The sequence below is a fragment of the Delphinus delphis genome, chromosome 11 (genome assembly GCF_949987515.2).
Source record: "Delphinus delphis chromosome 11, mDelDel1.2, whole genome shotgun sequence".
Classification (NCBI taxonomy): domain Eukaryota; kingdom Metazoa; phylum Chordata; class Mammalia; order Artiodactyla; family Delphinidae; genus Delphinus; species Delphinus delphis.
This window is the reverse complement of record NC_082693.1, coordinates 31241582-31255445: the sequence shown is the minus strand read 5'-3', so window position 1 is coordinate 31255445 and position 13864 is coordinate 31241582. Positions and strand designations below refer to the sequence as shown.

General features: G+C 35.1%; 1 protein-coding gene across 1 annotated transcript in view; it reads right to left on the bottom strand.

Moving 5' to 3' along the window:
• LOC132434276 (mucin-19) overlaps positions 1-13864 on the bottom strand; it is a 101536-nt gene that overhangs the window by 52877 nt on the left and 34795 nt on the right. Inside the window, exons 34-35 of the mRNA XM_060025956.2 lie at positions 1984-2082; positions 1632-1706 (exon numbers count right to left, since the gene is read on the bottom strand). Coding sequence (XP_059881939.2) covers positions 1632-1706; positions 1984-2082 — 174 coding nt within the window. The remainder of the gene's footprint in view (positions 1-1631; positions 1707-1983; positions 2083-13864) is intronic.

Below are 13864 nucleotides of genomic sequence, written 5' to 3'. Positions count from 1 at the left end.
TGATCCAGGTCACCCAGGCAATCTAGACCTAAGTTCATACTCTAACACATGCTTCTCAGAAGATCTGTGGTAAAAGATCAATTCTGTAAAATTTTCAGTCTTCCATATTGATGCTTTGGAAAAATGCCATGAAAGGAGAGAAATAAAATTAAAAAAAAATAAATCCATACACAACATAAGCTTTTATTCAACAAATATAAAAATTGCTGTGTCAAATTGCCATGTTTCTAAATACTTGTTTTCTGTTTCTGTTCTTATCACTTCATGGACCAGTTACAAACAGTTCTGAATTGCACTCATTGGCAGAGCAAACTTTGAGAAGCCCTGGACTGACTTGTCATTATCACACAAATAATTCCCATTCAAATTCTAGAAAATATATACTAAATAGTCATCACCCTCAAATTTCAGTCAATTCACTGATCTAGTTGGAATTAAATAGTTTCTTAATTTGTGCTACCCTAGCTTACATCTTTCAACACATTATTTTTTATGCAAACAATATCTTATTCCAAAAAGTTTTTGGCAAAGATTTTAAATTGAGAAATTTACTAAGGGAAAATAAATGTAGGAAAAATAAAGTCAGGCCATCGATTAGTTAATAAATGCATAAAGAGAAATTCCATGAAAACACTATAGAAATGGCTTTTAATGGTATATAAAGGAGTTTTGATTTATCCTAAAAGCAATCTGAAAAGTTGAAAGATTTTAAGTAGTGGAGTGGTATGATGACAGTTGAGGTTTTGTAGGTTCATTCTGGTGTGGTATCAACTAAAGTGTAAATTGGGAGGGAAGTGGGAAAGGGTGGGAAAGTTCTCAACATTGACAAGCATCCATTGCCTAAAGGGCTTGTTAATACACTGTTTGCCTGGCTGCACACTAAGAGCTTCTGATTCTAGGCAGGTAGGCCCCAAAATTCTGTGCTTCTAAAAAGTTTGCAGGAGTTGTGGATGCTGTTGGTGTGGGAACTGCACTTTGAGCATCACTGTATCAGAGGAAAGTGAGCGAGGTGGGTGCATGTAAAGACTAGGTGAAAAATGTTTAACATCTGATCAAAAGCAGAGGCAAATGTGATGCACAGAGGAAATTTAAGAGTTATTCAATATTTAAAGTCACTAACTTGCAGCATAAGGGACAGGGTGAACTCAGGCTTGTTTGTTTTTAATCAAAATCATCTACACTTAAAGAAGTCAATAATATTTTATTCATGAAACCAACAGTAGTTGAAATTTAGTCAGTGATGCACAAGGGCAAGCATACTCTCACTGACTTCTCTTGGATGTTTGCTCTTAGGCACAGATCGCAGAATTGTGGAGCTATGACAGAGGAGGCTAAGGGTCTGGGTTCTAATCCTGCTTCTGCCAGTTTTGAGAACTTTTATTATTTTCTTCCACCTGGGAAAAAAGACACATATTTCAGCATAATTCAGAAATTTCAGTGTGCCATAGAAATGTCACTAATATTTTGTTAACATATAAATATTAATTTTTGAATTTTTCCCAAAGTCATCCAGATAACATAGTGCTGACACCAGACCTCTGTTATCTAATGAACTCAGAGTACAGTTGTTCTTGACTTGAAAAGGAGAACTGCTTGTGGAAAGAAGCTATGGACTCATTTCTTTGTCTCACCTGCTCTGAAGCCTATGTCACTTGTGCTTCCATCTTCAGCGCCTGTGGTTGCACTTACTGATCCTCCAGTTGACCCTGATGAAGGTAAAGAAAAAACAGTTTTTTTCTGTTAAAAAAGTGCGTGCTGTCAACTCTCAAGGTAATGGGTGTATATGATTATAACATGATATTCAATAATAAAGTAACTTGTGCAAAAACTACGGAGTCTACATTTTAATTACATATAAAGAACATCCAAATCTGATTATACATAAGTCAGATACATTTATTTTGTAAAATATTGCAGTGAGCAGTATTGCCTTAAACCAGCTGCTTAGGAGTGGCTGGTATATTTGTTCTGAACTTAATTTACCTGATATAAGCCCAGGACTGGTGAAGGTGGGGCCCACTGCTCCTGTGGTGCCCACACTTCCAGCTGTGGAGGTGATAGGCACTGGAGTTCTAGTAATACCTGAGAAAAATATAAAGTGAACTTCTCATCTCCAGTTTACTTGGCCTTTAATACCAATGGGTGATTTAACTGTTCAGTCAATTCCTACTATAGAAAAGAGAATCATGAATCCAGTGACTTTCTTCAAAGAGTCCTTAAGATTTTTGTTCCGTTATTACTTTCCTACTAAGATTTTGGTTTAGTTCTTGCCATATTTTTTTTAACAAAGTCATGTTATCTTTTCCCACAAAAGAACTTGGGAAGAGGTAGGTCTGAAATTGTTGATATAGCAATAAAAAGTATGGATAAGCCTCTACTAACAGGAATATATGAGAATCCACATCTACTTGTCTTCATGGTTTAATTACCAAAACTGATAGATAAAGCATTTCTGTTCTCATTAATTTTGACATCCATAACCATTACAATTTCAGTTGATTTTTCCATTACTTGCAGATGAACATACACACTAAAGTACTTGATGTTATGAATTACTGTGTATCAGATTCTTTGTTGCCAAGACATAAATGATAATAGAAAGAGCTGTCTTTACCAAAATATTGATAGCTCTGTGTATTACAAAGTAGTAATCCACCCTAACAATTTTCAAAGTGACTGTGTCCATTTATTTTTACCTCATGATAAAATTAATAATTTATTTTATTATTTTAACCTCATTTATTTTTCACCTCTCAATAAACTTAATAATTAAAATAAAATCTTGCAATTAATTTCCCAGCTACTGCTAAGTTTTTTGTTTACTTCTAAGAACCATTTAAATTTTTATAAAATCTTTTATAAATTATTAATTTGCCTTTTTTCTTCAATGGATTCTATTTTACTTAATATAAATTTGAAAGATAATCTTAAGGAGTATCTATAACATTTACCATAATAAACAACACATTCAGTACTGCAAAGTTTATTTTTTGCAAAATATCTTATTCCTGAAAAAAGTTAAAAATACATAAAATTGGTTTTAATTAAGGAAGCAGTATATTTGTGATTAATTATTAAAAATACTAAACTCCTCTGCTAAAATTTAAGTTTATTTACATAATGAATTATTCTTTAAAAAATTGTAAGTAGTAATAAATTTGACTTTATTGAGTATTTATTATGTATTACACAAAGCTGCACTATCACATTTACTCAAGTCCTGTAATGTAGATATTATATTTTTCATACTTAAAGAATGAGAAAACTAATCTTCAGAGTGTTTGACAGACTAAAACTAGGGTCATACAGCTAGTAAGTAGAAGAGAAGAGATTCTAGTTCTTATTTATCTGCTTCTGCTTCCCACTACACTCAGCTGGCTCTCTGTAATATCCTGGTACAATTATCTTCTTTCTATGATTGATGCAATTTTAGAATAAGCACATTATACAAACAAATAAAATTTATATACAACTTATATAAATTCTGATAAAATTTAACTTTTTGAGACAAGAAAGATGTATTTTAAGATATCAAATTGTTATGTAACAGAAACCTACATTTTAATTATATGAATTAGTATCCCATTTAGTCAATGAGCTATTTTTAGTTTTAATAGAAACTTATTAAATAAGTTATAAATTTATTAAACTTATTAAATAAGTTATAAATTTATTAGAAACTTATTAAATAAGTTACTATAAATTTTAACACAAGTCCCAATTTGAAATTGGAATCTGCAATTATATGCTACTACTTCAATAACTGATTTAAATTAAATTTAACTTTTTTTTAAATATCAAAACACAAAAGCCTTAAGACTAGAATCTAGAAAACTATGCCCTGGATTTAATCCTCTCTCTGCTACTTATTACCAAGTGACCTTCAACACACGGCTTAACATTTTGTGCTTCCATTTCCTCATTTGTAATTGAGGAAAATAATGGTGCCCACTTCATAGAATTCTATATCAAATGAGATAATATGTGTCAAATAATTATAATAGTGCTCAGTAAATATTAGCTCTGTGTCAAGATTTGTCAAGCTAAACAGGAAAAAAGCATAATTGAATAATTTTTCTTCTAAAAATAACATACTTATTGCAATGGTTGGCTAAGCATCTCTCAGGGCATTTTAACCCTTTGAAAGCCTTTACTGTACAGAAAATAAAATAGATATATAAGGCATGGAAAAAAACTTAAGCTTTGCATATTGCTTCCTTTAACTTCCTTTAAAGTTTTAAAGTCAAATACATCATAAATCCTCTTCTGAGCACCCAGGCCTTTCTCCTTCTATCTGGCAGGAATGCCTTTGATCCATCCGAGAAGGTCATTTAAATTTATGGAAGAAACTTTAAAATAACTTGTACAAGTTATTGTACAAGTCATTTTCAAGTTATAGGTGAGAAACAAAAACAAAAAAATAACTAATGGCTAGTGAAAAGTACTTAATACAGGGAAGTATTTGATCTATTACTTGATCAAAAGTACTTCACCCAGGGAACAAGATAAGGGAAAAAAGGTACCCTTCTGCACAGTCTTTTTTTGAAATAAATCTTACCTATTCAAGAATCATAGGGTTTTTTAAAAATACCACATTGATATCTTAAGACAATGCAGAAAATAAAAATAGAAGAGTTTTGGCTAAATTAAATTAACCCATTAATCATATTGGTTCAATTCAAAAGGACAAATATATTATCCAAAATGAAAGTACATTTAGAACATTGAGACTATAAACCAAATTTCTGGGTAAAATGGGTTCTCAAGTCTAAGAAAGAAATCCTTCCATCCATCGTAGACAGTTCATGGAGAGGCAACACATGTTCAAAATGATGTGTCTTCCTAGCTATATTATATCTGGAAATATTACATTTCATTTTTCAGTGTCTATTTAAATATTCTTAGTTGAGGCATACTATATTTAGAAAGAAACAAGAAACTTGCTAGTGATGATGACTAAACTCTTATCTTGGGATCCATTTTTCTCATCACTGATCAAGAGAGCTTCACCACTAGAAAGCTAAAAACCAAAAATCATTATGTAGTTATGAATTCATCACAACTTGTCAAATGCTGTTCAACTTTTAAATCACTGATGTCAGTAAAAGAGATGGGATATGACTTTCAAGACTTCACTTTGTGCAAGGCAATTTCTCCACAAAAAGGATCCTTACTTCCTTTAAAAAATGTTATAGATAATCTGATTTGCAAAGCAGAAATAGAGACAGAGAACAAACTTATGGATACCAAGGGGGAAAGGGTAGGGTGGGAGGAATTGGGAGATTGGGATTGACACATATACACAATTGATGCTATGTATAAAATAGACAACTAATGAGAACATACTGTATAGCACAGGGAACTCTACTCAATGCACTGTGGTGACCTAAATGGGAAGGAAATCCAAAAACTAGGGGATATATATATATATATATATATATATATATATATATATATATAGCTGATTCATTTTGCTATACAGTAGAAACTAACACAGTGTGGTAAAGTAACTATACTCCAATAAAAATTAAAAAGAAAAAAGGAAAAAAGTGTTCTAAAAGCAAACACTTTAAACTGTTGTATTTTTACTATGGCGTGATGCTTATTGGATGAATTTATAAAACAAGTTTTTTTTTAATTATGTTGATGTGCCTTAAAATGAATTACTTTATTCTTACATGAAAAATGAAGATCAATAGAACATTAAACTTGGCTTTTTTAAGAGCTTCAAAATAAGACTATCAATAAACATACTCGTCCTTCTGAGAGTCTACTGATTGCCATCCTCACTTTAAGTAGATTCTTATGATACTTCAGTCACCAGCAAATGGACATGTTATCTCTTATGACTGTTAAAATTCAAAAATGTCACATTTAATTCTCAACATTTTATACCCAGTCCAGGAATCTATAGCACATGTTGAAGTACAAAATTTATGGTTGGTGTGGTTCCAGAGGGGGGACCTTCAAGATGGCAGAGGAGTAAGATGTGGATATCACCTTCCTCCCCACAAATACATCAGAAATACATCTACATGTGGAACAACTCCTACAGAACACCTACTGAATGCTGGCAGAAGACCTCAGACTTCCCAAAAGGCAAGAAAATCCCCACATACCAGGGTAGGGCAAAAGAAAAAAAGAAAAAAGCAGAGACAAAAGAATAGGGACAGGACCTGTACCTCAGGGAAGGAGCTGTGAAGAAGGAAAAGTTTCCACACACTAGGAAGTCCCTTCACTGGTGGAAACGGGGGCTGGGCAGGGGGAAAGCTTTGGAGCCATGGAGGAGAGTGCAGCAACAGGGGTGCAGAGGGCAAAGAGGAGAGACTCCCTCACAGAGGATCGGTGCTGACTAGCACTCACCAGACTGAAAGGCTTGCCTGCTCACCCGCCAGGGTGGGTGGGCACTGGGAGCTGAGGCTTGGGCTTCAGAGGTCAGATCCCAGGGAGAGGACTGGGGTTGGCTGCGTGAAGACCGCCTGAGGGGGCTAGTGCACCACAGCTAGGTGGGAGGGAGTCCAGAAAAAAATCTGGACCTGTCTAAGAGCCAAGAGACCATTGTTTTGGGGTGCACAGGAGAGGGGACTCCTTCCCCATCTGCCCACAGAAGGTAGAGCACTGCCTAAATGAACTCCAGAGAAGGGTATGAGCTGTGTCTATCAGCTCGGACCCCAGAGACAGTCAGGAAACACTAAGGCTGCTGCTGTAGCCACCAAGAATCCTGTGTGCAAGCACAGGTCACTATCCACACCACCCACCGCCCCCCTGGGAGCCCATGCAACCTGCTACTGCCAGGGTCCCATGACCCAGGGACAACTTCCTCAGGAGAACACATGGCATCCCTCAGGCTGTTACAACATCATATCAGTCTCTGCCACTGCAGGCTCACCCCACATTCTAGTTATGACTACTGTACCCCTCACTCCCCCTGGCCTGAGTGAGCAAGAGCCCCCTAATCAGCCACTGTTTAACCCCCTCTTGTCTGGGCGGGGAACAGATGCCTGAGGGTGAACTACTTGCAGAGGTGAGGCCAAAACCAAAGCTGAACCCCAGGAGCTGTGTGAAAAAAGAAGAGAAAGGGAAATTTCTCTGTGCAGCCTCAGGAGCAGCAGATTAAATCCCCACAATCAAATTGATTTACCCGGCATCTGTGGAATACCTAAATAGACAATGAATCATCCCAAAATTGAGGCAGTGGACTTTGGGATCAATTGTAGACTTGGGGTTTGCTGTCTGTGACTGATTTGTTTCTGATTTTTATGTTTATCTTAGTTTTTAGCACTTGTTATCATTAGTGGATTTGTTTATTGGTTTGGTTGCTCTTTTTTTTTCATTTATTATTTTTTATTTTAATAATTGACATTTTTTTTTCTTTCTTTTTTCTCCCTTTTCTCTTAGGCCTGGTGGCTTACAGGGTCTTGGTGCTCTGGCCTGGTGTCAGGCCTTAGCCTCTGAGGTGGGAGACACGAGTTCAGGACATTGGACCACCAGAGACCTCCCGGACCCATGTAATATCAGTTGGTGAGAGCTCTCCCAGAGATCTCCCTCTCAACACTAAGACCCAGCTCCACCCAATGGCAAGCAACGTCCAGTGCTGGATGCCCCATGCAAAACAATTAGCAAGACAGGAGCACAACCCCACCCATTAGCAGAGAGGTTGCCTAAATTCATACTAAGTTCACAGACACCAAAAAACACACCACCGGATGTGGCCCTGCTCTCCAGAAAGACAAAATCCAGTCCCACCCACCGGAACACAGGCACCAATCCCCTCCACAAGGAAGCCTACACAAGACACTGAACAAACCTCACTCACTGGGGCAGACACCAAAAATAACGGGAACTATGAGCCTGCAGCCTGCAAAAAGACCCCAAACACAGTCAGTTAAGGAAAATGAGAAGACAGAGAAACACACAGCCGATGAAGGAACAAGGGAAAAACACACCAGACCAAACAAATGAAGAGGAAATAGGCAGTCTACCTGAAAAAGAATTCAGAATAATGATAGTAAAGATGATCCAAAATCTTGGAAATAGAATGCAGAAAAAACAAGAAATGTTTAACAAGGACCTAGAAGAACTAAAGAGTAAACAAATAATGATGAATAACAAAATAAAGGAAAATAAAAATTCTCTAGAAGGAATCAATAGCAGAATAACGGAAGCAGAAGAACGGATAAATGACCTGGAAGATAAAATAGTGGAAATAACTATCGCAAAGCAAAATAAAGAAAAAAGAATGAAAAGAATGGAGGACAGTCTCAGAGACCTCTGGGATAACATTAAATGCACCAACATTCGAATTATAGGGGTCCCAGGAGAAGAAGAGAAAAAGAAAGGGATGAGAAAATATTTGAAAAAATTATAGTTGAAAACTTCCTTAACATGGGAAAGGAAATAGTCAATCAAGTCCAGGAAGCACAGAGAGTCCCATACAGGATAAACCCAAGGAGAAACACATCAAGACACATATTAAACAAACTATCAAAAATTAAATACAAAGAAAAAATATTAAAAGCAGCAAGGGAAAAGCAACAAATAACATACAAGGGAATCCCCATTAGGTTAACAGCTGATCATTCAGCAGAATCTCTGCAAGCCAGAAGGGAGCAGCAGGACATATTTAAAGGGATGAAAGGGAAAAACCTACAACCAAGATTACTCTACTGAGCAAGGATCTCATTCAGATTTGACAGAGAAATTAAAAAGTTTACAGACAAGAAAATTTAAGAGAATTCAGCACCACCAAACCAACTTTACAAATGCTAAAGGAAATTCTCTAGGTAGGAAATACAAGAGAAAGAAAGAAACCTACAAAAACAAACCCAAAACAATTAAGAAAATGGTAACAGGAACATAAATCTCGATAATTACCTTAAATGTAAATAGAATAAATGCTCCAACCAAAAAACATAGACTGGCTGAATGGATAAAAAAACAACACCCACATATATGCCGTCTACAAGAGAGACCCACTCAGACCTAGGGACACATATAGACTGAAACTGAGGGGATGGAAAAACATATTCCATGCAAAAGGAAATCAAAAGAAATCTGCAGTAGCAATTCTCATATCAGACAAAATAGACTTTAAAATAAAGTCTATTACAAGAGACAAAGAAGGACATATCTATTGATCAGGGATCAGTCCAAGAAGAAGATATAACAATTGTAAATATTTATGCACCCAACATAGGAGCACCTCAATACATAAGGCAAATGCTAACTATCATGAAAGGGGAAATCAACAGTAAAACAATCACAGTAGGGAACTTTAGCACCCCACTTTCATCAATGGACAGCTCATCCAAATTGAAAATAAATAAGAAAACATAAGCTTTAAATGACACATTAGACAAGATGGACTTAATTGATATTTATAGGACATTCCATCCCAAAACAACAGTATACACTTTCTTCTCAACTGCTCATGGAACACTCTCCAGGATAGATCATAACTTGGGTCACAAATCAAGCCTTGGTAAATTTAAGAAAATTGAAATCATATCAAGTATCTTTTCTGACCACAACGCTATGAGACTAGATATCAATTACAGGAAAATAACTGTAAAAAATACAAATGTATGGAGGCTAAACAATATGCTACTAAATAACCAAGAGATCACTGGAGAAATCAAAGAGGAAATCAAAAAATACCTAGAAATAAATGACAATGAAAACATGATGACCCAAAACCTATGGGATGCAGCAAAAGCAGTTCTAATAGGGAAGTTTATAGCAATACAATCCTACCTCAAGAAACAAGAAAAATCTCAAATAAACAACCTAAACTTACACCTAAAGCAATTAAAGAAGAGCAACAACAACAACAAAAAAAACAAATTTAGCAGAAAGAAAGAAATCATAAAGATCATATGAGAAATAAATGAAAAAGAAATGAATGATATGATAGCAAAGATCAATAAAACTAAAAGCTGATTCTTTGAAAAGATAAACAAAATTGATAAACCATTAGCCAGACCCATCAAGAAAAAAATGGAGAAGTTTCAAATCAACAGAATTAGAAATGAAAAAGGAGAAGTAACAACTGACACTGCAGAAATAAAAAAGATCATGAAACATTACTACAATCAACTATACGCCAATAAAATGGACAACCTGGAAGAAATGGACAAATTCTTAGAAAAGCACAACCTTCCAAGACTGAACCAGGAAGAAATAGAAAATATAAACAGACCAGTCACAAGAACTGAAATTTAAACTGTGATTAAAAATCTTCCAACAAACAAAAGCCCAACACCAGATGGCTTCACAGGCGAATTCTACCAAACACTTAGAGAAGAGCTAACATCTATCCTCCTCAAAGTCTTCCAAAATATAGCAGAGGGAGGAACACTTCCAAACTCATTCTACAAGGCCACAATCACCCTGATACCAAAACCAGACAAAGGTTTCACAAAAAAAAAGAAAACTACAAGTCAATATCACTGATGAACATAGATGAAAAAATCCTCAACAAAATACTAGCAAACAGAATCCAACAGTATATGAAAAGGGTCATACACCATGATCAAGTGGGGTTTATACCAGGAGTGCAAGGATTCTTCAATATATGCAAATCAATCAATGTGATACATCATATTAAAAAATTGGAGGATAAAAACCATATGATCATCTCAAAAGATGCAGAAAAAGCTTTTGACAAAATTCAACACCCATTTAGGATAAAAAAAATCCTACAGAAAGTAGGCAAAGAGTGAACTTACCTCAACATAATAAAGGTCATATATGACAAACCCACAGCCAACATCATTCTCAATGGTGAAAAACTGAAAACTTTTCCTCTAAGATCAGGAACAAGACAAGGTTGTCCACTCTCACCATTATTGTTCAACATATTTTGGGAAGTTTTAGGCACAGCAATCAGAGAAGAAAAAGAAATAAAAGAAATCCAAATCAGAAAAGAAGAAGTAACACTGTCACTGTTTGCAGATGATGTGATACTATATAGAGAGAATCCTAAAGATGCTACCAGAAAACAACTAGAGCTAATGAATGAATTTGGTAAGGTAGCAGGATACAAAATTAATGCACAGAAACCTCTTGCATTCCTATACACCAACGAAGAAAAATCTGAAAGTGAAATTAAGGAAACATTCCCATTTACCATTGCAACAAAAAGAATAAAGTACCTAGGAAAAACGTACCTAAGCAGAGAAAACATCTATGTGCAGAAAACTATAAGACAGTGATGAAAAAAATTAAAGACAATACAAACAGATAGAGAGATATACCATGTTCTTGGATTGAAAGAATCAATATTGTGAAAAAGACTATACAACCCAAAGCAATGTACAGATTCAATGCAATGCCTATCAAACTACCAGTGACATTTTTCACAGAACTAGAACAAAAAATTTCACTATTTGTATGGAAACACAAAAGACCCTGAATAGCCAAAGCAATCTTGAATAAGAAAAACAAAGCTGGATGAATCAGGTTCCCTGACTTTAGACTATACTACAAAGCTACAGTAATCAAGACAATATGGTACTGGCACAAAAACAGAAATAAAGATAAATGGAACAGAATAGAAAGCCCAGAGCTAAACCAACGCCCATATGGTCACCTTATCTTTGATAAAGGAGGCAAGAATATACAATGGAGAAAAGACAGCCTCTTCAATAAGTGGTGCTGGGAGAACTGGACAGCTACATGTAAAAGAGTGAAATTAGAACATTTCCTAACACCATACACAAAATTAAACTCAAAATGGATTAAAGACATAAATGTAAGGCAAGATACTATAAAATTCTTAGAGGAAACCCCAGGCAGTACACTTTCTGACATCAATTGCAGCAAGATCGTTTTTGACCCACCTCCTAGAGAAATGGAAATAAAAACAATAATAAACAAATGGGACCTAATGAAACTTAAAAGCTTTTGCACAGCAAAGGAAACCATAAACAAGACAAAAAGACAACCTTCAGAATGGGAGAAATATTTGCAAATGAAGCAACTGACAAAGGATTAATCTCCAAAATATACAAGCAGCTCATTCAGCTCAATATCAAAAAAAAAAAAAAAAAAAAAAAAAAACGAACAACCCAATCCAAAAATGGACAGAAGACTTAATAGACATTTCTCCAAAGAAGATACACAGATTGGCAACAAACACATGAAAGGATGCTCAACATCACTAGTCATTAGAGAAATGCAAATCAAAACTATGATGAGATATCACCTCACACTGGTCAGAATGGCCACCATCAAAAACTCTACAAACAATAAATGCTGGAGAGGGTGTGGAGAAAAGGGAACCCTTCTGCACTGTTGGTGGGAATGTAAATTGATACAGCCACTATGGAGAACAGTATGGAGGTTGCTTAGAAAGCTAAAAATAGAACTACATATGACCCAGCATTCCCATTACTGGGCATATATCCTGAGAAAACCATAATTCAAAAAGAGTCATGTACCACAATGTTCATTGCAACACTAGTTACAATAGCCAGGACATGGAGCAACCTAAGTGTCTATCGACAGATGAATGGATAAAGATGATGAGGCACATATATACAATGGAATATTACTCAGCCATAAAAAGAAATGAAATTGGGTTATTTGTATTGAGGTGGATGTACCTAGGGTCTGTCATACAGAGTGAAGTAAGTCAGAAAGAAAAAAACAAATACCATATGCTAACACAATATATGGAATAAAAAAAAAAGGTTCTGATGAACCTAGGGGCAGGGCAGGAATAAAGACGCAGACATAGAGAATAAACTTGAGGACATAGGGAAAGGGAAGGTTAAGCTGGAAAGAAGTGAGAGAGTAGCACTGACATATATATACTACCAGATGCAAAATATATAGCTAGTGGGAAGCAGCCACATAGAACAGGGAGATCAGCTTGGTTCTTTGTGACCACTTAGTGGGGTGGGATAGGGAGGGTGGGAGGAAGATGCAAGAGGGGGGAGCTATGGGGATATATGTATACATATAGCTGATTCACTTTGTTATGCAGCAGAAAGTAACACGACATTGTAAAGCAATTATACTCCAATAAAGATGTTTAAAAAATAAATTAAATAAAATAGAATTTATGGTTATGCAGTTAATTGAACAAAGATAACCAAGTGGTACTATCTGAGCCCCCAAGTTACAGATTTTTGATGAAACTAAATCAATGATTATTTGAATAATTTCTAAGTTCCTACCTGTTATGTATGATATGGGCATATTCTCAGAAAAGATGTTGTGGAATAGTCGATGAGGAGCTAAACATTAAATCACTAATAATTATTTTAGAATTGAAATTTAAGTAATATACAAAATTTTATGTGCCTCAGTTCATCTGGGAAATAAGCAATTATTAATTTATTCCAGTATCAATATAAAGCTACATCTACATTATCCAAAAATTCTGGAAAGTTACTAATGATTCTATAACTTGATAATCAATGTTTTCTCTATATTAGGATTATTTGACTAAATCTACTTAAAATTTATTTGATTTGCGGCACATTTACATAATTTTAACATGAAAAAAATAAACTTCTAAAAACTACTTTTTTCTCCTGATTTCAGATTAACGTTGGGGCAAGCCTTAATGATTCACATCTGTGAAATTATAATTTCTGATTTTATAATTTCTTGCTTTCACAAATAAAAAGGAAAAGACAACTCTTTTTTCTCTCTACATCATACCAGAAAATCCCTTTTTCTTCTGATATTTGTAATGCTGGAAAAAATATTTAAGCTCTTTGTATCTCCTCCCCTGTAAAATATGAGGGCACCTGTGTTGTGGAGGATTGTGGAATCAGGGGATTGTTGAGATTTAATGAGAAATTGAATAAAAAGTTCATGATATAATGACTAAAGTATAGTAATCACTCATTAA